This window comes from Setaria italica, chromosome V, assembly GCF_000263155.2.
Source record: "Setaria italica strain Yugu1 chromosome V, Setaria_italica_v2.0, whole genome shotgun sequence".
NCBI classification, from domain to species: Eukaryota; Viridiplantae; Streptophyta; class Magnoliopsida; order Poales; family Poaceae; genus Setaria; species Setaria italica.
In genome coordinates, this window is record NC_028454.1 from 39,668,715 (window position 1) to 39,691,483 (window position 22,769).

The window sequence follows — 22,769 nt, forward strand, 5'->3', positions numbered from 1 at the left end:
GGGGGGGGGCATGGCCCCCTGTGGCCATGTCTAAGCTCTGCCACTGCGACACAGAGGGGCATTTGAAGATGATATGGTCCGCCGTTTCGTGCCCGCACAACTCGCAGGTCGCGTTCTGGATGATGTGCTTCTTTCGGAGGTTGTGGCGGGCACTGGATCCTATCGTGGAGAAGGAGCCAGATGAAGATGCTTGGTCGTTTTTGGATGGGCCAAATCTCGGCCCAATTTTTGTAGATTCTCCAGGAATTTCAATCAGAATTTCAGCCCAGTTCATGTGGATGGTGAAGATTCGGCACATGCAAAACATACATGAAAAGTTGAAGTTGATGATTTCGACAGCAAGGGGCAATGGCATGGGATGGCGTTTCAGTGCTTCAGAGTTTCAGACTAGCAGTCTCTAGCTAGCATGGCGTATGAAAATTCATGACCAAAGATAAAATATCCGGAAACTAGTTCTTTCGCTGAGGAAGTCTCTATCTGTTATTAGACGCTCAAGATCCCCTCAATATTTCTGAAAACTGAATAATATTCAAAACCTATAGTTTAACAATTTCTTAAACATGTCAACGGTTATTGAAACCTAGTTGAGAAATTTTTGAAAAAACGGTAACAACTTTTTTATGAGTTTTCACTAATTACTAGTTATATATCTTTTGTTTCATATTAGAATCCCAGAAGCTAAAAGAAAGAACCTGTTCAAAAATGGCAATGAAAATAGTCCTGGCAGTAGAACCTGATCTCACTAAAATGTTCTTCGCAAAGGGTGAATGTGACAGAAAATTTATGGACAATTGGGAGAAGGAAACAACAAAAAGAATCCCCTTTTCTATCTACCTATGCTATCTTCTACTGTACAAGCAAATGATAAACGGAAGTCTCTAATTTAGCAAATCGGAAAAAAGAGGAAAAGAAAACCAAATCCCTACAAAGTGCTGCTGATAATGCCTTCCGAGTCGCTCACAAATCATGACCTACTCCAGCTAATTCTGTATCGGATTGGACCTGCTCGGCGTCTGCTTCTTCAGGTTCTCGGACACCTGGGCGGCAGAAGCCTTGTTCGCCGCCGCTGCCACTGCGTGGAACACCTGCCGCCGTGCCTTCTCCGAGCTGACGAATACACTCTGCAAGAGCTTTCTTGATTGGATCTTCTCCTTTGAGACCATAATACCAGAAGGCGTCAGGATGCAATGCAGAAGTAGCAAGGCGGAGACGAAGGAGGCGCAGACGCTGATAGCTCTCATGGCCGTGCGTTGGCGCTTTGGCTGAAGGGGGCAGATAGAAGCTGCCGGAAAGTGAATGATGAGATCAACCGAGAAGCGAGGACTGGGAACTCAACTCTGCCCTTATAAAAAGCTTCCATGTGAGTACAGTCAGCACCGAGTGATCAGAGATCCGGCCTCAGGAGCTCCCATGATTGTGTTTGGTTTAGCATGTGACGTGCGCGTTACATTGGTTCAAGTATCACCTCGCATTTTTATCTTTTGTGCGGGTGCCCATTCGGCGATTGTGGGCAGCACATGGAGCCACACATTGCATCCACTATCATTCCCCCCATATTTGTATGATTGATTATTTTGTGTGTAATATTCCTATTTTGGGAGAAGTTTTCTTGTTTATGAAACGTGAAGTTTCTTGATCTTTAACTATTATTAATGCGACTTTTGACACCAAGTACAATATTAGTCTCCGTTTTCCTGCAAGTTTCCTGTCAACTTGCAGAGCATGTAACATCATTGCCTTTTTATGTTCAGGGAGATGGATTCTTGATTTAGACCCAGATCCACCCATCTGGTTAAAGTTTAGAGGCCTAGGGCATGTTTGTTTTCACCCTCCTAAAATTTTAGCTCCTAAAAGTATATTTGGTTCCACCTCCTAAAAGTGACTAAAGGCAATTAATGAAGTGGTAAAATACCCAAGATGCCTTCCCCATACCCCTGCATGCTCCTGCTGTTGGTGCCAATCTTCGCCAGCGCTTGGCCCGCCCGCCGCCGGCCCCGCACCGCCCCTCCACCGGCGCTTGGCTCGTCCGTTGCCGGCCCCGCACCGCCCCTCCGCCGGCGCTTGGCTCGCCCATCGCCGGCGCCGCACCACCCCTTTGCCGGCGCGTGGTCCGCCCGCCGGCGTCACCCCCTCCCCTCCTCCCGCTAGCGCTGCCCCCTCCCCTCGAATCCCGGTCGCCGCACCCCTCCCCTCCTCTTCTTCCCCAGCACTGCTGCCCCCCTCATGATCCTCTCTCGCCCGGATCCGGCGGCGGTGGGGATCCAGCGGGGGAGCGCCCGGCCGGCCCGTACGGCGTAAGGGAGCGGGGGCGGCAGGGGTGGGGGTGCCGTGCGGCGGCGGGAAGGCCGCCGCCGGTGGGGGCCGGGCGGGGAGGACGCCGGCGGCGGGCAGAATGGCGGGGGCCTAGGTGGGAGGGAGGGTGAGAGAGAGAGAGAGGGGGCAATAAATGAGGGTAGTGGGGGTCCAGGATGGGCTTTAGGAGGTTTTAGGAGGGGGTGGAGCTCCTAAAGAAATTGAAGCCTCCTAAAAATTTTTAGTCACTTTTAGTCATAGTGTTTGGCTCTTTAGTCACTTTTTAGGAGCTAAAATTTTAGGAGGGTGGAAACAAACAGGGCCTTATTTTTAGCTAGCTAAACTTTAGCTAGAGGTGTTTGATCCACTAACTAAATGCTACTTGTTACCATGCTACCCTTTATGAATTGCACCTTTTATCTCAGCAAGATGGGATCTTGACCTGAGGCAGCGTGAGCTTGATGTCGATGGCCTCCCCGGCGACGACAGAGAGCTAGGCGGGCCAGCCGGCATCGACCTGCTTGCTGCGCGCCTTGTTGGCGAAGTTCCCACCCAGGCGCACCTCCACGTGGACCGTGGTAGCTGTCGCTGCGATGGCGGTGCGCGACGACAACAACCAGCGTTTCCTCTTCACCTGCGCCGACTTCTCGGTCGGCTGCTGCTCCAGCGTTGGAGGAGTCGACCCCCTCCTGTCGCGGGATGGTCCCGGCGGCGGGAAGAGGTGACGGGGTCCGCAGGGCTGGTGGTGGAGGGCATGGGAAGGTGCTGGTGCGAGAGGCGTCGCCGGAGGGGAGTGGGAGGGAGGCCGCGATCCGGAGACGGCGACGCGGGGAAGGGGCACGGGTGGGAAGCGGAAGGCCACGTGTAGCGGGGATTTTTACCGACACGGTGAAGGGGTAAAAGATCATATTTAAACATCTAGTTAGGTTTAGCCGGTTGAAGCTGGGAGGTGTTTAGCTGTTTTGGATCCAAATCCGCTAAATTTAGAACCTGTTTGGATCTTTCGGCTAAAGGGTGGAAGTGCTTAATACATTAGCCTGAGGTTAAATTTTAGCCTACTCCAAAAAAGTAAAAGCATTAGCTGGTGGGGAGGAAGTAAGGAGTGCTAATGGTTTGGGAAAAGACAAAAAGGGAGAGAGAAAGGGAGGAGGCAAGGAGATAAAAGGGTAAAAGTAACTTTTCATGTACTTTATCTCTATCCATTAACCATGTCTCAGAACAGGTACTAAGAGATGAAAGTGTTAAAATTTAGATGAGCTCTTTAGTAGTAGCACATCCAAATAAACCCTCCCAGAGAGTTTACCAAAGAGTCTATAGGGGTGTTTGTTTCTTTAGGATCTTCGAAAATTTCTGTCACATCAATTGCTAGATACTAATTAGGAGTATTAAATATAGACTAATTATAAAATCAATTGCGCAGATGGAGACTAATTTGCGAGACAAATCTATTAAGCCTAATTTGTCCATGATTGACAATATGGTGCTACAGTAAACATGTGCTAATAATGGATTAATTAGACTTAATAGATTCGTCTCGTAAATTAGCCTCCATCTATATAATTAGTTCTATAATCAACTCATATTTAATTCTTCTAATTAATATTCCAATATTGGAGCCAAACACCCCCTTGATAGTTTCGATGACGCCGTGTCATCGAGACATCTCCACAAACTACGCTTCCAACCCCTGCTTTCTTCATGTGAACCCGTAATAAATTACGAACACACTTTTCAAGTCGTTTGTTGTACTTCCATCCACATCCTCTTCTCTCTCCTTTGTCCCGGCGAGGTAAGCGGGCGGAGGCTCCAAGCCGTGGCCGGCGGAGCGGGCGATGGCGTTGAGCTAGCGCGCTCGCTGGCGTGGGCGGCCGGCGCAACGTGCGCACTGGCTGGCCGTGCGCCGTCCGCGGCGAGGCCAGGTAGCTCGTGGGCGATGGGCAACGCGGAGCACATGTGTGGGCCGAGCGGCGCGGCCGCGCGGGGCCATGGCAGGGCGGCAGCAGGGCCTCGATGAGGGTGGAGCGAGCTACGAGCCGTGCCCAGGCAACTGCCACGCGCGAGCTCGGTGGCCGCGGCCAACGACGTGGGGCCAGGGCTGGGAGCATCTCGCCGTGATGGACAACACCTGCAAAGCCAAGGGCGGACGACGGCGTCAATTTGCCGAGCTAGCGCGCTTGCCGGTGCTGGCGAGGCTAGGGGCTTCGCGCCGCCAGCGGAGCTGTGCAGGTCGTGTGACCAGGAGGACCGTTGGGCGGGGGCTCCGCGCGGGCCGCATCGCCGAGACGGCGGTCTGTGCAGGTTGTCGAGCAGTTAGCCGCGGCCTGCCTCGGCCCTGGCGGTGGTGCGGGAGCCTCGTCACGGGCGGCGGCGTCTGGGTGCGAGCGTCACGGCACGGAGTTCAGACGGAGCGGCGGCGGCGGGCCGCAACGCCGAGCCTCACTGGGCGAGGCCGCGAGCGGCTGACGGGGCCGGCGAGCGGTACGGCGTTCAAGCGGAGCAGCGGCGGCGGGCCGCGCGTGCACGAGACGGCGACGGCCGCGACGACCGAAGAGCGGCGCTGCGAGGTTCCGTCCGTGGGTCCCAGAAACGGCGCGAGGGAGAAATCACGCACGGCCCTAACGCGATTCTGGCGATGTCGTCGGTGGTTGGACGATGTCCTCGTTTTTTCCCCTTTCTCTCCCCACGATAAATACGCTGCCATATCATCATTTTGTTTCCATGGCAGGTTAATTATTAATGTCATAGAAATTAGATGGCGTGGAGGGTTGGGACTGTCGTTAGATCCGAACATGATGTTATTGGAGGCCAGCAGCCCATCAGAAAGCAGTCGCCTTTTGCTCCTTTTCCTGCGGTCCTTCCTATACTTTCAGGCATCCTATATTCCCATCAGTCTAATCACTACTTTCCTGTGTTCCTTGCTATATACAAAGCTGCTTTACGGGTCAGTGGGATACCAGCAGTGTACCTTTCGCTCAGTCCATCTGATCATTTGCAATTTGGCATCAAATGTGGTGCAAATCGAGTTTATGGAATAACAAAAGCAAGGGTGAACCTCCACATGGCACACCCACATGGCAGATTCATTCCAAGATCTCGAAGGCCCAAGCCTTTGGACTCGCCAGTTTGACCAATGACCACGCTAATCATTGCCTCAACGCCTCGGTCCTTTCTACGATTCTACTACACTTGTCTCCTTGCCAAGAGAAAACAAAAAACACACGAAAAAACTCTAGCATTCCCTGACGAGGCATATTTTGCACCCGGAGTTTGACCGATGCGGCTTGGACTGAGCCTCAGACGGCGCCGTGGCTCTACTGTTGTAACGTGCACGCGAGACGCGACATGTGTGTGATTCCACAGTGTGGCAGGCGCAGGCGCGCGGCGTGTCCAACGCGTAACCCAAACAGACAAGAGCCGGCGGCCGGGCGGCGTGAATTCCTGCCCGGCATATCGAGTAAAGTAGCCCGGCCGTCTCCGAACGGCACATTTGGCAGCGTCCGCACCGCCGGGAACGCGCCAAAAGTCCGCTCGCTTTGCGGCTGGATTCATCACGGCCACGGAATCCGAGGCCCGATGGCAACCATTCCAAGGCGATTGAGAAAAGTTGCTGTGGCAGCTACAGACGGACGACGAGGACCGTTGGTGCGGGGGCAAGTGTGGCAGCGGCGCCGGAGCCGTGACGGAGGCGACGAGTCCGCCGCAGCCGCCGTGCTTGGCCATGGAGGCACGGGCTCCGCGTGCCGTCCCGCTCCCAGCTCAGGACCTCGGGACTGCTGGACCTGTCGAAACTTCTTCAGGACTGGACCTGGCGGAATCGCTGGGTGTCACTGTCAACCAACAAAGGTGGGAGAGGCATCTGCATTCGGGACCAGCCGGACCTCAAATGTCTGCCAACAACAACAGCGTCAGAACAAAACAAACTACAAAACCCATTTGGTTTCGGCTGCTATTTTTAAGCACACGTTACATCGAATAGATACTAATTTGAAGTATTAATATAAATTATTTATAAAACCTATTACATAAACGGAGACTAAATAGCGAGACGAATCTATCAAGCCTAATTAGTCCATGGTTTGACAATGTGCTGCTACAGTAAATATTTGCTAATGATGGATTAATTAGACTTAATAGATTCGTCTCGCGATTTAGCCTCCATTTGTGCAATTAATTTTATAATTAACTTATATTTAATCCTCCTAATTAGTCTCCGAATATTCGATGTGACACGGACTAAAATTAGTTCGAGGAACCAAGCACACCCAAAATCCTATTTGTCAAGTGGATCAAAGCCTAGATGAACCCCAATATGAAATATGCGGCTATGCACGGGCTGGATATAGTCAGAACAATTGGATCACGAATGAATATGTCATATGTTAGGCTATTGCTCCTAGACTTTGTTCTGAAAACACAAAACACATGAATAATTAAGCACAGCTAACACCAGATTTCCCCAGGAGAGTACACAGCATACAAATGAAAGACAGATTAAGAAAGGTATGCACGACCAACAGGGAGCATTCTGAAGCGTAGGTTGTACCGACGTTTTCAACTTTGCTAGCAACAGCTGTACAGCCACGGAAACAAGCAATACGAGCCCTGTATTTAAAATTTTTGAAGAGAGAGAAAAAAAGGAAGGCTGATGGTTAACACAATGAAATTAAAGACAGCGACGTTCATGCACATCTGTAGCATTGTTTCCATGAACATTGGAGTTTCCATGAACATTGGAGTGTAAGATCTACTTCCACCAGAACTACAAATTTGAATCCACGGTTCAATTTGAGCAAAAGCTTCAGCCTGCATTTTGCCACTGGCTGGGTTACATGGAAACACTAGGTAGCATCAAGTTTTTTTTTTCTGGGTCATGAGTTCACTCATCTTTACATCATAGGGTCATTCAGGATCATAAATTGCATGCAAATCAAACAACTTCAGGTACGGCAAGCAGGCTATCCATTGAGTCAAAGATCAAATGAACAAGAGAGAAACTTTATTCTAAGATCAACTAAGCATGTCGTCCGCATGTCATCCGGCGATACCAAGAAACCACAAACAGACTGAAGAAAATGTTCGAGCCTCACTCCTTATTCCAACCCACTCACTTATCGTCTACATGTTTGTTGGTCTATGTCAAGCAGCAGCAAAGGAAGATCAGTTGATGCACGACGCAAGCATGCACGCATCCATCCAACTGCACTCTCCTCTACCCACTTACTTACCCTCTCCTTCCTTTGCCTCACTGATGGCATCTGCGGCAGCATTGCCCACAGCGATCAACGTTTCCTTCTCTTCTGCAACCGTCGCTGGCTTATCTGATTTTTGCGCTCCTGTCAACCTGGCAAGCAACACGAAGGACATGCCACCAAGCACGTTGTTGATGCACCGGAGAGCAACAACAGACGCCTTGAACACGGGCGCCGGCGCGACCTTGCCGAGGACGTACTCGATCCCATTCAGAGTCTGGTAACGCAGATTGCTGCTGCCGCCCATGTGGAGCCCCCAGGTGGCCGCGTTAAGCAGCGTCGGCGGCGCCTTGTTGGGAGTCTCGAACGACGGGTCCATGCGCTTCCGCATCGCGATGAGCCCGTTGGAGAGAGCGGTGCCGGCGAGCCCGGCCGCGAACCCGACCATCGTGAAGGTCGCGCCCTTGGACAAGAGCGTGGCGACGCGGGAGCCGAGCGTGTAGGCGCCGGGCTCGAACATGTAATTGGGGAGCGCGGAGGCCACGGACGAGGCGGCGGCGGTGGGCGCGAGGAGGTACATGATGACAAAGTTGACGATGGATCCGACGACGATGGTGGAGAAGACGAGGTCGAGCTCGTTGAGGCCGAAGTTGGGGCGGGAGGCCATGTCGCCGAGAACGCAGGCGGTGACGCCGACGACCTCCTCCATGAGCACCTTGAACGGGAACTGCGGGTCCGCGGCGACGCGGGCGGCCCACCCGGCCAGGAAGACGCCGAGGATGCCCCCGCGGCTGCCATCACCGTCGCCGGCGCCGGAGTCCGCGGCGTCGCCAGATCCGCCGCCGCCGTAGGATCGCGGGGGCGGGGGCGGTGGCAGCCTGCCTCCCGGGCCGGACGGCGACGGGGATCGGAGGCGGAGGAGCGACGGCGAGGAGGAGGAGGAGGAGGAGGCGGACAGCGGGGAGAAGGAGAGATTCGCGGTGGGGATCGCGCGTTGCGGCGCGATGCGCGGGGAGGAGTCGAGGTGGAGGAACTTGGCGGCGCCCAACGCCGTGGAGGCCATGGCGCGATCTGGTGGGCGAGGAGAGGGGGGATCGCGCGCGTCCTCTGTCGCGCGTGCGAGACGGCGGCGGTGCGGGAGGTGGCAGAGTGGGAGGTTTTTTGGGGGTTGGTGTAGTGAAGTAGTGAGGCGGGCGTTTGGTGGGAGGGCGCCGGAGTTGGTGGCTTGGTGGGGACTCGTACCAAGTGCGCCCTGCGTGCGCGCGACCACCTGTCCACGTACGGCTGCCGTGAGATCGTTGCTGCTGTTGAAACCTGGGGGGTTTGGATTTTTCTAAAAAAACAAGCAGAAGCTCTGCCTTTCATTAAAGATGAAAAGGGGTTTATGTACAAACAAAACAAAAGGGTGGCAAGACCCACCCCGGAGCGCTCACCGCAGTGCGCTACATGAAACTATCCGCAAAAGCTTTTCGTCGCTGTTCTATGTTTTCCTCGGCACGCTGGGGACACTTCATTTTGGAAAATTGTTGGGTTTCTTTCCTTCCAAAGGCTCCACAAGATGTAGATGCGGACTCCATTAAAGGCATGTTGTTGGTCCTTCGGTATTGCTGTGGTAGCTGCTTCCAACCCCACCATTCAGCAATGGATTGGAAGCCGGAAGCTTGGATTTGATTGGGAATGGTGAAATGTTTCCAGCCAAGAACCTGCATCCAAACTGATCTTGCGAAAGGCCACTGGAGACAGAGATGTACGCCAGTTTTCTTGCGGTCCATGGCAAAGGGTGCAGGACGTTTGGTGCGGCCACCCTCCTTTTGCAAGATCTGCAGTTAAAAATTTACACTTCTTCCCAGCTTTCGCTTTCCAAATGAAGTTCCTGATGTGGTCGAAGGAGCCTGCAAACTGAATCTGGTAGGCTGATTTGGTGGAGTACACCCCATCCTGGATTTGGTGGAGTACACCCCATCCTGTGTCCACCGCCACTTAATGTTATCTTGGACCCCCATTTGGAGCTGGATGTCCTGAATGCATATCCATAGGGAAACAAACTCCTCTAGCTGTGCAGAGTCCATTATTTTCCCACAAAGCTTGCGTATCCAGGCGTTATTATGTGGCTCTTGGTGGACGGACAAGTTTTTGTGCTTAATCAAGCTGAAAAGATGAGGGGCCACGGCTTTTGGGGCGGCCCCTTGCAGCCAGCTACTATGCCAGAACCTGGCCTTCTTCCCATCACCCATCGTGACTTTCCGGAGATGCATTGAAGAGCAGGCGATCGTTGGCATCACAGGGGAGGAGAAAAATGAGAAGCAGAGAAGGGAAACGGATGATATCCGCATACAGAATCATAGGGATGATTGTTCTCCATCTTCATGCTTTACAACACTTTAAAAACTGCAAATGAACGGTCCGTTATGCTTTGCTAACGATTATACATGTCCCATGGAGTCCTCTGCGTCTGTACGCTGTCAGCATTGGCTCAATTACATTTACAGAGTCCAGTTTACAGGAACAGTATTACAGTATGCATCTTACCGCAGTAGTAAGTGAATTCCAATCGTGTAAACCCCTCCTGTCGAAACGGCGACACAAACTCATCCAGGTGGCCAGTTCATCTGCCGTCCCCCGAGAAGATGAACGTGTAGGTGATATACAGATTGACCTACGTGGCAGAAGACAAAAGAATCAGTCGATTTCGCACCGACAAGATGGATCTCGTCAAAACCAATGAACGATACTCACATCCTTTGAGCCCATCGTTGATGACAATTCTGAAGCCATCGCCAAGCCCTTCCTGCTTTGCTACAACCTTTGCAGCATATAGAAGACTGCCAAGAATCTCGATGTGCCTTTCTTCCGCCTGTAAACAACCACAGGGACGCATTACAGTTAGTATTTATTATTTTGTCATCAGTATATGCAGTGAATTGCGGTTGACAACAACCTTGAATCCTTAAGTCATAAATCTGGATGTGATTCTCCTGCTTTCCAATGTCATATCATTTCGCCCTTCATATTCAGAGAATTCTATCGTCTATGAGGTACAGGCGCTAAGAGGTAAGCTCTCGAAGGATTAAAGCCCATCTAGCAGCTGCATCCTAAACCCTATTTTGTTGATACTAAAACATAACTGGTTGAGGTGGTGAATTATCTGGACGATTCTAATAGTTGCTTATAATTTGATTTAGATAATACTCCCGGTCACCCTTCTGGGGAAGAAAAATTATTGCTCATTCTACTAAAGATGAGCCCTCTGCATTCCAAGCCATGATTACTTTTCCTTCATAAAATCTCTCATTACAGTATGCCACAAATGAGAGCACAAATCACATCATGGAAAGATACAGTAACATACTTGATGACATAGGTATATAGGCACATTTTAAGTCCTGAATTGGTGGACCCATTATTGTTTGTTTTAATGACCAACTGGTTAAACTAGAGAGCTGATCACAATATAAGTTTATGAACTACAAACTTACTATACTCTCGTATCTAAAGGAACAAATAGAGTGGCAAAGATACATGAACCTTCATGTGCAGCTAGGTTTAGCACCATAAAAAAACAAACTTTTCAACCAGTTAAGAGAGGACATTGATTTCCTGAAATACTGCCTATCATCAAATATATCAAATATAGCATCGGTTAAATTGATCTTATTTTAAAGCATCTGATACTGCATAATGGAAGTCACCAATGTACAAGACGCATAGTATGTTTTACTGAATTTCTTGAACATACATTTTACAGTATGGAATTGGCACAGCACAATCCATTTGAAAGGGAAAAAAAAGAGGTGAATATAAGTACCTTCGACAGCCTAGATAACCCATCTTTAACCTTGGGTATGATTATAATATGTATGGGAGCTTGCGGCGATATGTCTCTGAATGCAAGGACCTGCAGTAATGAACCATTGAATTTGACACCATAAAATTTCTTGTGTAATCAAGTGCTATAGCAACACTGCCACAATAAACATGTTGTTCTAAAACTACTTGTTCTGCAGCTTTGCGGTGTATGTTTGACAGTAATTCTTCAATATATGTGCAGGAGCTTTCTTGAAAAATCACTGGCTTGCCAGGGAAATGGAAGGTATTATTTCAGGAGTGGAAATTGCTAAACACTTCAGACTTCAGAGCATGGCCCCCCTGCTTAATGGCACGAGAAGAGACTTAAACTTCAACAGATTCCTGACCCAGATTGTCAAGGTGGAAACATCTGAAGATAAGTAGTCCTTGAGTTTTGTCAATAGCATGTCAAGGAGGAACATCATCCTTGCTGACATGGCACCAACGGTGATGGAGGTGTCATTATTTTTAAATGCGGCAATAACAGAAGGTTGGTAGCCTTAGATAATTTATTTTTTTCCGAATTAGCCTCAGATAATTAAGGACTTGATCGTTGATCCAAATAGCACAGATAAGATTACCTTTTGGTCCTCATAAACCACCTGAGATGGAATCTCCTTCCTGATAATTTTGTCGAAACTGCAAAAAGCAAAGAACTAATCATCTGAATGGGGTAGTATAGAAATCATAGAAACAACCAAAGCCAACTCTTCATTCAGAAAAAGGAAAGATGAAACTTAAAGTTCAGCAAGTGTTGGTTAGTATTTGGCTCATCATCGCGGCAAGTGTGAATGCTAAGCGAAGTGTATGTGCGTAATATTAGATTGTTTATTTCTATTCTGTCCTTGTACACAGATACATCTTGCAGATAGCCAACAACTTGACTGGTTGGCTGGGTGTGCTACAGAGAAGTTACCAGAGGAAGATTTCTGCATGTTCCCCAGCTGTAGGTTCAGTGCATCCGAATGGACAAACAAATACTGCCAGAGCAATCTAGATTTTCAGGAGCTCAATGAACCGCTTCCACCTGTTGAGGAGATGAGTTTGTGCTCCTGAATGCGGTTGCCACTGAACCCCCTGCAAACCAGGCCCTTATGCAGGTGTTGAAATGTTGCCATCTGAATGGCAACACGGACACACTGCATTTACCCCATGTAGCTGCCTAAATTCATCCAACCGAGTGACACACCTAAGCACAACTTGGATCACATTAGCACATCGACGTCACGTACAAAACCCGTCGATTTCAACAGATTCGGCGGAGTAGAATAGGATCCTGACCACAGGAACCATCGCTCGAGTTGCCGAGTTGGGATTCAGTGCAGACGGCTCCGCTCTGAAGTCCAACTGACCCTACGAGGCTACGACCCGGAATCCAGGATTCTGTTCCCGCGTACTAGAAGGAAACAAAACTACATCCGATCCGACTCAAGACGAGCGTTCCGTCATATATTGATCCAAATTGAAGTGGCAGTACAGAATTGGGAGGGTAGAGAGAGGCTGACATGGTGGGACCGTCGACGGGCTCGGCGGCGAGGGCGGCTTCCTTCTCGCCGGCCATGTGGGCCGGACTGCCGAGCCGAGAGTGGGATAAGTGAGACGCGATGACCGCCAGGCGGTCGCCGCTCGCCGTCGCCGGAGGAAGTTGGGCGCCGCTATTCCGGCTCATCCCCTTCACCAACCAATTTCCCTGTCGCCCTGGCCCCTCGCTGCTCCGCAGAGTGACCGCAGCTGAAGTCGCTGCACAATTGGCTGGTTGGCCCACGCTGTCAGTCTGTCGCAGACCAACTTCAGTTTTACGCTTTCTGCGAAGCTAAGCGTACTTTCGTGCAGAGGCTGTGGCCTGTGGGGCGAGTTCAGCGAAGCGGCTCGGTTGCAAGATGTGTCCAAGCTGTCCATTAGGGAGAGTGGCGTTTTGTGTGCGTGCCTGTGTGGCTGTATCATCTGATTTGCCGATCAGATGCGGTAGCAATAAGCAGGTATCGATCTAATCACAATTAAAGCAACAGCTAACAAGATTCAACCAGTGCCCTGATAATGCGTGGTGTGACACTTGACAGCCTGCAGGCTGCAGCTGATTTGTCATCTCAACCTGCGCTTGGAACGATTCACACTTCGCCCTGGTAAAGTAGACGCATCAGCAAGAATTTTTAGGAGGAATACACATCAGCATCTTGATCCCACTGACTCGCTGTAAACGACGCTTCACCAGCAGACAAGGCAACAGCTCCAGAACATGCAGTAGCGTGCAGGGTAGTAACCTTTGTTTTTTTAGATTCAGGGTAAGTAAACGTGACTAACTGCAAGACCACAAGTAAACGGGGGAAAAAAATCCCCGAACAGATTATGATGTAGATATGTGCTAAGGACTAGGATGCAGGTGCTAAAGTTTAGCACCTATCATATCGGATGTTTGGATACTAATTAGAAGTATAAACATAGACTAATTATAAAACTAATTGTACAGATGAAGTCTAATTCGCGAGATGAATCTATTAAGCCTAATTAGTCCATGATTTGATAATGTGGTGCTACGGTAACCATTGATTAATTAGGCTTAATAGATTCATCTCGCGAATTAGACTCCATCTGTGCAATTAATTTTGTAATTAGCTCATGTTTAGTCTTTCCTAATTAGCATCCGAACATCCGATGTGACACTACTAAAGTTTAGCACGTAGTATCCAAACACCCCCAAACACCCCCTAAGAAAGACCCAATGGCACGCGCACCAACTGATTCAAAAAAAAAAATCATACTGCTCATAGTTATATGTATCCATTTGGCATGATGCAAGTTTCGCGAGCTCAGAATCACACACATGGAAGAGCAGGGGTTAAGTCACCATGTAAAGAAAGCTACAACCACCTAAATGCGTCCTGCAGATTTAGATTTACATACTAGGCTAGTAGCAAGGCCTCAGGAGAGAGACGGCGGTGCTCAGACAGCACATGCTAGGCTCCTGCTAATCTAGAGAGCAAACCATCGAGCTAGGATAAGCCAAAAACTCCCAAGTTAGCAAATGATTCTAAGCCAAAGAGGCAAAAACTTACAAGCCACAGCACTTAGAGAACTACAAAACTAGATATTCTGGACATAATCAGAAAGTTGCTGAGCCTGTTCTCCTCAGTTGATATTTGGGTTCTGGCAGAGGCGCAGAGAAAAGTATCTTCTCCAACTCCTGAACGTAACATAAAACAGAGCATACGAGTCAATGAATTGAATGTGAGAACCTACTGTGGGAACTTATGGATGATGAATTAAATAAAACAAGCAAGAAATCAGACCAACAAATTATTTGCAGGTATCTAAGCTTTAGCATCACTGGCAGAGTGCCAATGTCATGGTTTCATTTCATTCTTTTGCCACGTAGGAAATAGATTGTGAGAATACAATATCAGAAAATTGCTTCAACCTGCTCAATCTCTGACAATCTTACTACAACTTGTAAGATGAATTATTTCATAATGAAATAGCCATCTAATCCCATCGGCATCAAATAGAAGACTAATATATGCAGCCAACAAAACAAAATCGCCTCACCAAGAACTAAATTTGAGCTGTGAATCAATGAACTGAGGGCAGGAGTGCAACTGAAGGTTGCCCAAACGCATAGGTAAGCCTATCAAGCAACATACTAGTTGAATGGGTGGTGGTATAAAATATAAAGTTACCACTATCAACGTTACGAAGTAGCAACTAAGACCAAGATATCGATTCCGAATTTGCAGTTACATATCACCAACCAATAGTATAGCAATATAAAGATAAGAACAGTAGTTATAACTTATAATACTGTTACTAATACTGTAATACATCTGTGTAAGTGAAGTCTGAACCCCTAATATAAAGAACTCAAACCCGCACAGTTTCAAAAATATTTAAAACATGAAACATCACCAAGTTACACTAAAACAACTAGGACTTTTGAGTCATCTAGAAAAAATTCAGAAGACAGTTTCCACAACCAAATGATAATAACAACCCCCTTCTCTACTATAAATAATAATACCATATGCCCATAGAGTTGTATTTGTTCCACTCTACGAAGTTAGAATTAGATATAGAGGGCTTCGATCCGACCCCTTCTGATGCAGGACAGACAATCAGAATGTTGTTGTACATTCACATCCCCTGAATGGATGTACAATGGCTCTCAAAAATTTTAAATAAACATGCTTATCTATTTATTTGGCACATAACTCACCATAGCATAATGTAACCTTAACAATATCAGTTGGACTTTGTAATGTAAATAAAAGATAAACCCAAATAGTAAGATACAATTACCAACAAGAATTAGCCCTTGGCACTTGCATCTGCTTCAATAAATACTTTTAAGGGACAAACAGCACAAATCTTATAATTAGATCAACCAACACATGCTGCACTAATCTTAGTTCCTATACCTATCTAAACTGACTAAACATGGTTTATCTCCACTAATGGGAACCCCAAAAAAAATACTGCAAAAGAGCAAAAAATGGAAGTTATGAACTGTAGGGAGTTCAGTGATGTTTAGATAAATGCAGGTCTTAAAAGTAGCTTCACAGTGTGAACTAAAATTAGATCCAATTGTTAGTAAGAGCAATCACATTTATTTCCTGACACCTATCAGACAATCTGCACCTGTTCTGAAACAGAAAGTGAGGATAAAAGAGAAAAGACTAATTGGTAACTGCACGTCTGCACCAACCAAACATAGAGGAAAACAACACTTGCTGGTGAAATGCGGATGACATAGTACCTTTTGCCTCTTTAGCCTCTCATTCTCCTCTTCTAATAGAGATACCTTGTTTTCCAGTTCATTAGTGTAGGCCTGTTGCAAATACAGTGTAAGTAATACCCCAGCTTAAGAAGAACAGCAAGTCATCATGTCTAACATTTTCTACTCAATGATCACAATAAAAACTATCTCAAGAAATTAGCATTCATAAATCTTCATGAATACTGGTCTATATCTAGAGAATTGCTAACCAAAAGAATGTTAAACATAGAAAGGCAGCAGATATTTGTTGCAACCTGCTTCCTAGCCCTTGAACGAGCAGCTGACTCCCTATTCTTTATCATCCTCTTCTGCCTTCTCTCCATCAACTTATCCGCCACATCTCCTGGGGCACCGCGCTTCCTACCAGGTGTGGGGGAATCAGAAAGTGCACCCATCATTGGCGAGGTAATGTGGCCATCAGAGTATGATTCCAGAATAGCACCCGGCCCAACGTTCAGTGGCTGAAGGGCTAACTGACTCGGCATATAAGCACCTGGCACACCATGTTGCCCATGCTGATGGGGCTCAATAGCTGTAATCTGCTGCTGATAGCGGTCTAACCACTGTGCTCCCGCCGTCAAACCAGAAACCCCAGCACTACCAACCTGTTCCACATTGCCTACATCGTTCAAGTCCTTCAGATATCCTTGTGTGACAACCCCAGCTTTCACCAAGAAATCCTCAAGAGTCATCTCCCCAAGCGTTGGCTGCCGCTCCCGTCTCCTCCGACCACCCTCTGTGACATTTCTCTTCGGTGCATCTTGGATGCCCTTCCACACCTCATCCACAGTCTTCTTGCTGAGCTCAGGTGGCATGGTGATGCTCCCCTGTCGCAAGAGGCCCGAAGTCTGCTCATACTGGCTGGTAGTGCCACCATCATGCTCCAGGCCATCAGGAAAGACACTCTTAAGCAACTCGTCAAGGTTCATGCTATGCAGGGGTTCTCCCAAATGGCTCTGCACCTCATCAAGGGTGAGGTTATACAAAGACCCTTGTCTTGACAGGTTCTGCATCTGCCCGCGTTGTGCTGCACCGGCACCGCCACCGCCGCCCCCGCCCCCTCCACCTCCACCAGCCTTTGATGCCATTGTCTGACTCCCCATGAACCAACAGATTTCAGGAACAACGCTAACCGGTCTCCGTTTTACTGTCACTCAGTTCAAGCAAAGACAAATCTCGCGCCTACGGCTGAAAGATCACAACCTGCAGATCCACAATACAGGGGGAGCCATCAGCAGGTGCGGACCCAGTATAGGACATGGGTGTGTACACCCAATAACTGTTGCAAAAAGATCGAATTTAGTAGGTAAAATCATGGTCAGATCCGAATACAAATACCATACGTTAGGGGTTTGGGTGTTTGATTTCGTGCAGCAGGATGGGAAGGGAGGGGAATAGGCAGGCATACCCCTGTCGGATGTTCGTCGCCGGCGAAGCGCCCGTCGCTCGACGAACAACGGGCAGCGCAACTCGCCCTGTCGTCGCCGCTAGGAAAGGAAGACCAAGGCCGAGAGAGAGAACAGAGAAGTCGTGGGAAAGGAGGGTGCTTCCGCACCAGTCGGACTCGAGCTGCAGCTGGGCAGGGGAGTGTGGAGGGCGGCGCACGGGCCGACCGCGTGGAGAGCGGCGCGCGCTGGGGGAGCGAAGGGAGGAAATGGGTCGCGGGGAGGAAGAAGAGCAGCCGTCGGGGCCGAACGGTTCGACTGATTTCGTGGGAGAGAGAAGGACTTCGTAATTTTAAAGTCCATTATATTAGCCTAGAAATCTAAAATAAATTAATATTTCAACTTAACAAATTTAATAACTTTAAACGTAACAAATTTAATAACTCTAAAGAATCAGACTATCATTCGAAAATAACATTATATTTTGTAGACAGAGTACATTCAACATTTTTCATAGGCTACGTATGAGTATAACAGATTTAACATTTTCCAAGGCAAAGAATAACATTTTTGAAATACTAGTTTTTCTATTTCTTCTTCTTCCCCCGGTAGCTGGAGGGCCGTCGTGGCAAGCACTAGCAGCATGATGTGGAGATAGACGATATCGATAGGCCACAATGATGGACGCGGTAGGAATAAGCGCTCGCAACGAGCACGGGCAGCCACGGCGGTACAGTGTGCACGAGGCACTGCAAACAAGCACAGGCGGTGCATGGAGGAGGCAGCGCTAATGGACGGCAACAAGGATGGGGCGTGCAGCGAGCCCGAGCGGTCCGAACCTGATATAAATATTTAGCCTTTTATTTTTTTCTAAAGTATTACCTTAACATAATATGCGGTTTCACCTCTAAAACTTTTTACTTTGTGAAGAATACTTTTAGAATATCATTGAAATCAAATAGATATATACATCTTTCATGATAATATAAAAATAATATAAAGATTTTTTTCTTTTAATGATGGTTCTAGATAAAAGATTTTTTAACAAAAATATTGTCATCGCTGCATAAAAAGAAACTGAACATTTTTAATATGATATTATAAAAGCACTAGTTATTTTTTAATTTGGCTAGCGTAGTTGCTGTGATCTATTAAATTATCGATGAAGACAACCAACCAACGATTTCCTTGTCACTAAAGTTTGGGAGTTGCTGTGACATCTCTCGAAATATATCGCGACCCGTGGAACCTATATTTTAGTAAAAAAATTTAAAAATGTATTTAAAGAAACACAACTTGCAAAACATATGAAGATGTATATTTAGGATTGTTAGTTTCAACAAGTAATTAAGAAAATTTTATCTCTCATTTAAAAATAAAGTCTACACTTACTTAAAAATTAAAAATCATGTAATAGGATAATATATATTTAGGAATAAAATTAAGAATGTATGTACCACTGGCCATCAGACGGCTACCAGAGAACCCGACACGAATAAAAAATTCAAAAGAGGGGCAAGACACGAATAAAAAATTGAAAAGAGGGGCAAGATTGTTACGAATTCATTTAGGGATGGGAGAGGGGAAGATGCGCATACCTACACGTGAGACGCGCAACCCTTGCCGACGCCGGACTTGGTGGAGACACAACCTCAGCTCGCTACGGGCATCGACCACTGACTTGGCGTTGGTCTGGGCCGGGGCTACTTCCAGCGGAACAAGGAGTGGGTTAGGCGACAAGGCGCCACCTTGTTCGACCGGACCATGGCTGACAGAGACCTAGCGAGGTGCGCGAGTGCAAAAATTTCTCCTTTTTTGCTTCGCGAGGAGCGCTGACTAACATCCGCCATTGGGGGTAGAGGTGGAAGGGGAGAAGGCGGCCATGTGGTGGGTGCGCGACGAAACCATGTGAGGATTGGGGCTTGGGAGAGGGATCTTGTTTCGCGTTAAGCAGCAGTGGTACCACTAAAACTATGGCTTGAAACTGATGTAGAGGATAATTAAGAACTGGAGCGTGGACCCCACCAGCGGAATGAGAAAATGGAAGAGAAATGAGGGGGTCACACTTTTGTCTTCGCCTGGCTGGGAAAAAAAAGAAAAGTCTCCAGGACGCGACTAGATGCTGAGTTATATGGTGCAGCTGTGTTCACTCTCACAGCTCTAAATTTTGACCAATTGTATATTAACAAAATAAATATAAACCTCAAATAATTTCCTATGCTATCAAACGTATTTTTACAAACACTATAACACTCATTTGCGTATGTCCTTTGTTTCAAGAAAAAACAAAATACATACATATATCGGTGGTTGGAGTTTATTTAACCAAGCATGTTTCCTTTCAAGATGGTGTGAATGACGAGGTTGAAAAGGCGTGACTAATCATGTCTATAGACTGCAGAGTGTTGTGAATTATACAAAAAATTATCTAGCAGGTTGAACAAAAAAAAGTAGGGTTCATTTGAATATTTTAGGATAGAAGTTATTTTTGTCCGTATGAATTCAATTTGTGTTCACCTTGATTTGTTAGTATGACCTGATTTCTGCTACTACCAACATGATGCGGCACCATAACACTTGAACTAACCCAATTGTTGCTTGCATACTTCGATTAAAACCACATTACAACTATATGACCGCATATCCTTAGTTAGTGTAAAGGCCGGGGATTATCTTTATTACAAACATCTTTAAGGTTTTATACGAGGCTTATGTAATCAGCCCAAAGCAAAATAGTTTAAGTAAATAACTATACTATTGTTTTATTTGTATCAACAATCAAAATAAGTAAATAACTATGCTCCACGCTTTGGCCAAAAACGCAAATGAACATTATCTTCTAATTGGAGCAATATATAAAGATCTTTCTAATTGGAGCCAAATGCATTTCTATACTCCTAGAAGGTCCTTTTGCGTATGGCTAATTTAAGTCCAAGCATGGCATCTGGAGGGAGTAGAGGCTTCCCACTCTAGGGATTCCTTAAAACCATACTAAAACAAACGAAGCAGCATCGCCATAGTATTATATTTTGACTTTCGAGATGCCAACTTGTTACTTTAACCTTTCAAGCCTTTTCGGCAATAAACCAAACAATTTATGCAATAAGCAGTAATAAAAAAAGAGGGTTTGGAAGTTCTGTGTTAGATCCCTCGGCAGCCGGGACCAAATCTTCCAATGGTGAGCAATCAGGAGCATCTCCTCGGGCATATTCTGCTTCCCTCATGTGTTTTTTAGGAACTCCGTACCGGTTACATTAAGCTAAGCTCTGTACGCCTATTCATAGCTTAATTTGCAGTGACCTAAATAAAAGAGCGTTTGTTTTTCAGGTTAAAACAGTAGAGAGTTTTGATTAGGACTTGAACATCAGTTAACATTTTGTTTGATAATCTTTTCTCTATGCTGCTGATTGAGTTGGGTGCTAACATGGTGTGTGGATGGAACTTTCTCGTGTGAAATGATGAGACTTGGCAAGCCGGCAAGCAAGGTGCGTGAGCATTATTTGTCTTTGCGTCATGTGTGCCGTTAGCAATAAAGAATAACGAGGCGATAGAGTGACAGTGATATACTCAAACATACAATATTCGCGATGGAAGAAAAAGGAGACGCGATACGTTAAATTAATTAAAGAGCGTGGTGCCTTGGTGGTAGGATGATGGCGACCATCCAAACAAAAACTACAATTCCAAGGCGCCAAGTGCTTTACTCCTGACTTCACTGGCCGTTCTTCTGCAGGGTGCCTGCCTGCTGGTTGTGTGATTGCCTCCCTTCCTCAAAGACATCTCGTGGGTAATATGCTTGGTACAGTAGAAGGTTAACAAGGAACTAGGAAGCAGCTTGAGCAAAGCAAACCAAATGCTAGGGGCTAAACGCCGGCCTGGTCCTTAATTGCAACCGACTAGAATATGGGGTGCATTCCATATCTCCATTGCTTTTAACAATTCAGCCGGCAGAATGCTTTATTTTGTACACCAACTAACACCATATATGAATGGCTGACTTTTAGAGCACTAAGCAAGGTGGTGATGGTAGATCAAAGTAGTACAGGCCAATTGGATTAGAGAAAAAGGGGAAGCAAAGCATGCATAGATGGCCCTGCCCCCTCATGTGAGGCTGTGGCATGTGGAGCATCACCTGTCGTCACGTCCCGTACATGCTCCCTAAACTAAGATTGGACGGCCAGGAAGTTTAAGGAAATAATGGCATGATGGCCCGGGCCCTGGCATTCCCCCACACGCGTGACAGGCGATCGAGGACAGCCACAGAGCCGATGATCTCAGATTAACTCGTGCTAGTACTGATCATGCTGCCTCCTTCCTTGACCACTGTCTATTCCGCAAAAGCGGTGGCTCCTGTTGCTTGGAAAGAGATCTGAGGCAGTGGCCGGTGGCGGTGGGCCGGCAATCGGGCCAATGGAATGGATGCTTCCTTCGATGGCAGCGCTGTGCACCCAGCGCGCTGCCTCCACCTCCATCGTCCTGGAATGAGAAATTCCTCGGCCACTCGAAGCAGAGGAGGCAGGCAGAATGATTGCCGGGAAGCACTTCCGCGGTTGGTGCTTCCGCTTCACTTCAAGGCTGTTTGATACTGCTTCCGCTTCACTTTAAGGCTGTTTGATACTCCAAAGTTTAGCACTTATCCTATCGGATGTTTGATGCTAATTAGGAGTATTAAACATAGGTTAATTATAAAACTAATTGCATATATGGAGTCTAATTCACGAGACGAATCTATTAAGCCTAATTAGTCCATGATTTGACAATGTGGTGCTACAGTAACCATTTGCTAATGATGGATTAATTAGGCTTAATAGATTCGTCTCGCGAATTAGCACAGGGTTGTGCAATTAGTTTTATAATTAGCTCATGTTTAGTTCTCCTAATTAGCATCCAAACATTCGATGTGACATTGCTAAAGTTTAACATTTAGTATCCAAACGGCGATGGCGAGATCGGAGTAGAGGTTTGAGCTGATCCCTCATCCTGGCCGTGACAACCCCACAGCGACCGCGCAATTCCCGCGTCGTCCCACCACCACGGTCCACGGCCGGAGGCCGGAGCAGAGGCCTCCGCACTCGGCTCTCGCCAAGTGTCGGCCCTGGAGGATCCGCCCGGGCGCTCTACAGGAGGAGACCCGGAGTGGTCGTCCAAGTGGAGGCTTTTTCTCCGCGCGCGGACGCACAACGCGACGGCAGGGCAGTGGAATTTGGCGTTCGTACGAGGGCCGACGGCCGAACGGAAGAAGGGTGCCGAGGGAGGAGACGCGTGGCTGGCTGTGCGCGAGCGCGCGGG

The 22,769-nt window shown here is 47.6% G+C and overlaps 3 protein-coding genes across 4 annotated transcripts; all 3 read right to left on the minus strand.

Annotated features, from left to right (window-relative positions):
* Window positions 1–7,058: 7,058 nt before the first annotated feature.
* On the minus strand, window positions 7,059–8,679 carry LOC101779893 (protein RETICULATA-RELATED 3, chloroplastic). Its single transcript, XM_004970265.3, has one exon. It carries the CDS (start codon window positions 8,542–8,544, stop codon window positions 7,510–7,512), a length of 1,035 nt encoding a protein of 344 aa, XP_004970322.1. The 5' UTR covers window positions 8,545–8,679; the 3' UTR covers window positions 7,059–7,509.
* Window positions 8,680–9,789: 1,110 nt separating this feature from the next.
* Window positions 9,790–13,103, minus strand: LOC101780307 (14 kDa zinc-binding protein). The gene is made up of 5 exons (XM_004970266.4): window positions 12,833–13,103; window positions 11,909–11,966; window positions 11,287–11,376; window positions 10,218–10,335; window positions 9,790–10,137 (listed from the first exon to the last, which is right to left on the minus strand). The coding sequence occupies exons 1-5, from the start codon at window positions 12,994–12,996 to the stop codon at window positions 10,070–10,072; spliced, it is 498 nt and encodes a 165-aa protein (XP_004970323.1). The 5' UTR covers window positions 12,997–13,103; the 3' UTR covers window positions 9,790–10,069.
* Window positions 13,104–14,066: 963 nt separating this feature from the next.
* Window positions 14,067–17,802, minus strand: LOC101780708 (ABSCISIC ACID-INSENSITIVE 5-like protein 2). Of its 2 annotated transcripts, none has more exons than XM_004970268.2 (4): window positions 17,504–17,802; window positions 16,350–17,298; window positions 16,075–16,146; window positions 14,067–14,508 (listed from the first exon to the last, which is right to left on the minus strand). In XM_004970268.2, the coding sequence occupies exons 2-4, from the start codon at window positions 17,196–17,198 to the stop codon at window positions 14,428–14,430; spliced, it is 1,002 nt and encodes a 333-aa protein (XP_004970325.1). In that variant the 5' UTR covers window positions 17,199–17,298; window positions 17,504–17,802; the 3' UTR covers window positions 14,067–14,427. The 2 variants fall into 2 exon arrangements, with proteins under 2 accessions (XP_004970325.1, XP_022682969.1); XM_022827234.1 differs by having other exon boundaries at window positions 14,150–14,508; window positions 16,350–17,374.
* Between the last annotated feature and the right edge of the window lie 4,967 nt (window positions 17,803–22,769).

What these genes read in the sequence shown, in the direction of transcription:
- LOC101780708 (XM_004970268.2), bottom strand. Translation starts at nt 17,198, where the DNA reads ATGGGGAGTCAGACAATGGCATCAAAGGCTGGTGGAGGTGGAGGGGGC. An exon ending in GTTCAAGGGCTAGGAAGCAG is followed by an intron (nt 16,147 to 16,349) that starts GTTGCAACAAAT and finishes TATTTGCAACAG; the next exon opens with GCCTACACTAATGAACTGGA. An exon ending in AGAGGCTAAAGAGGCAAAAG is followed by an intron (nt 14,509 to 16,074) that starts GTACTATGTCAT and finishes TGTTACGTTCAG; the next exon opens with GAGTTGGAGAAGATACTTTT.
- LOC101780307 (XM_004970266.4), bottom strand. Translation starts at nt 12,996, where the DNA reads ATGAGCCGGAATAGCGGCGCCCAACTTCCTCCGGCGACGGCGAGCGGC. An exon ending in TGGTTTATGAGGACCAAAAG is followed by an intron (nt 11,377 to 11,908) that starts GTAATCTTATCT and finishes TCATTACTGCAG; the next exon opens with GTCCTTGCATTCAGAGACAT. An exon ending in GGTTATCTAGGCTGTCGAAG is followed by an intron (nt 10,336 to 11,286) that starts GTACTTATATTC and finishes GGTTGTTTACAG; the next exon opens with GCGGAAGAAAGGCACATCGA.
- LOC101779893 (XM_004970265.3), bottom strand. Translation starts at nt 8,544, where the DNA reads ATGGCCTCCACGGCGTTGGGCGCCGCCAAGTTCCTCCACCTCGACTCC.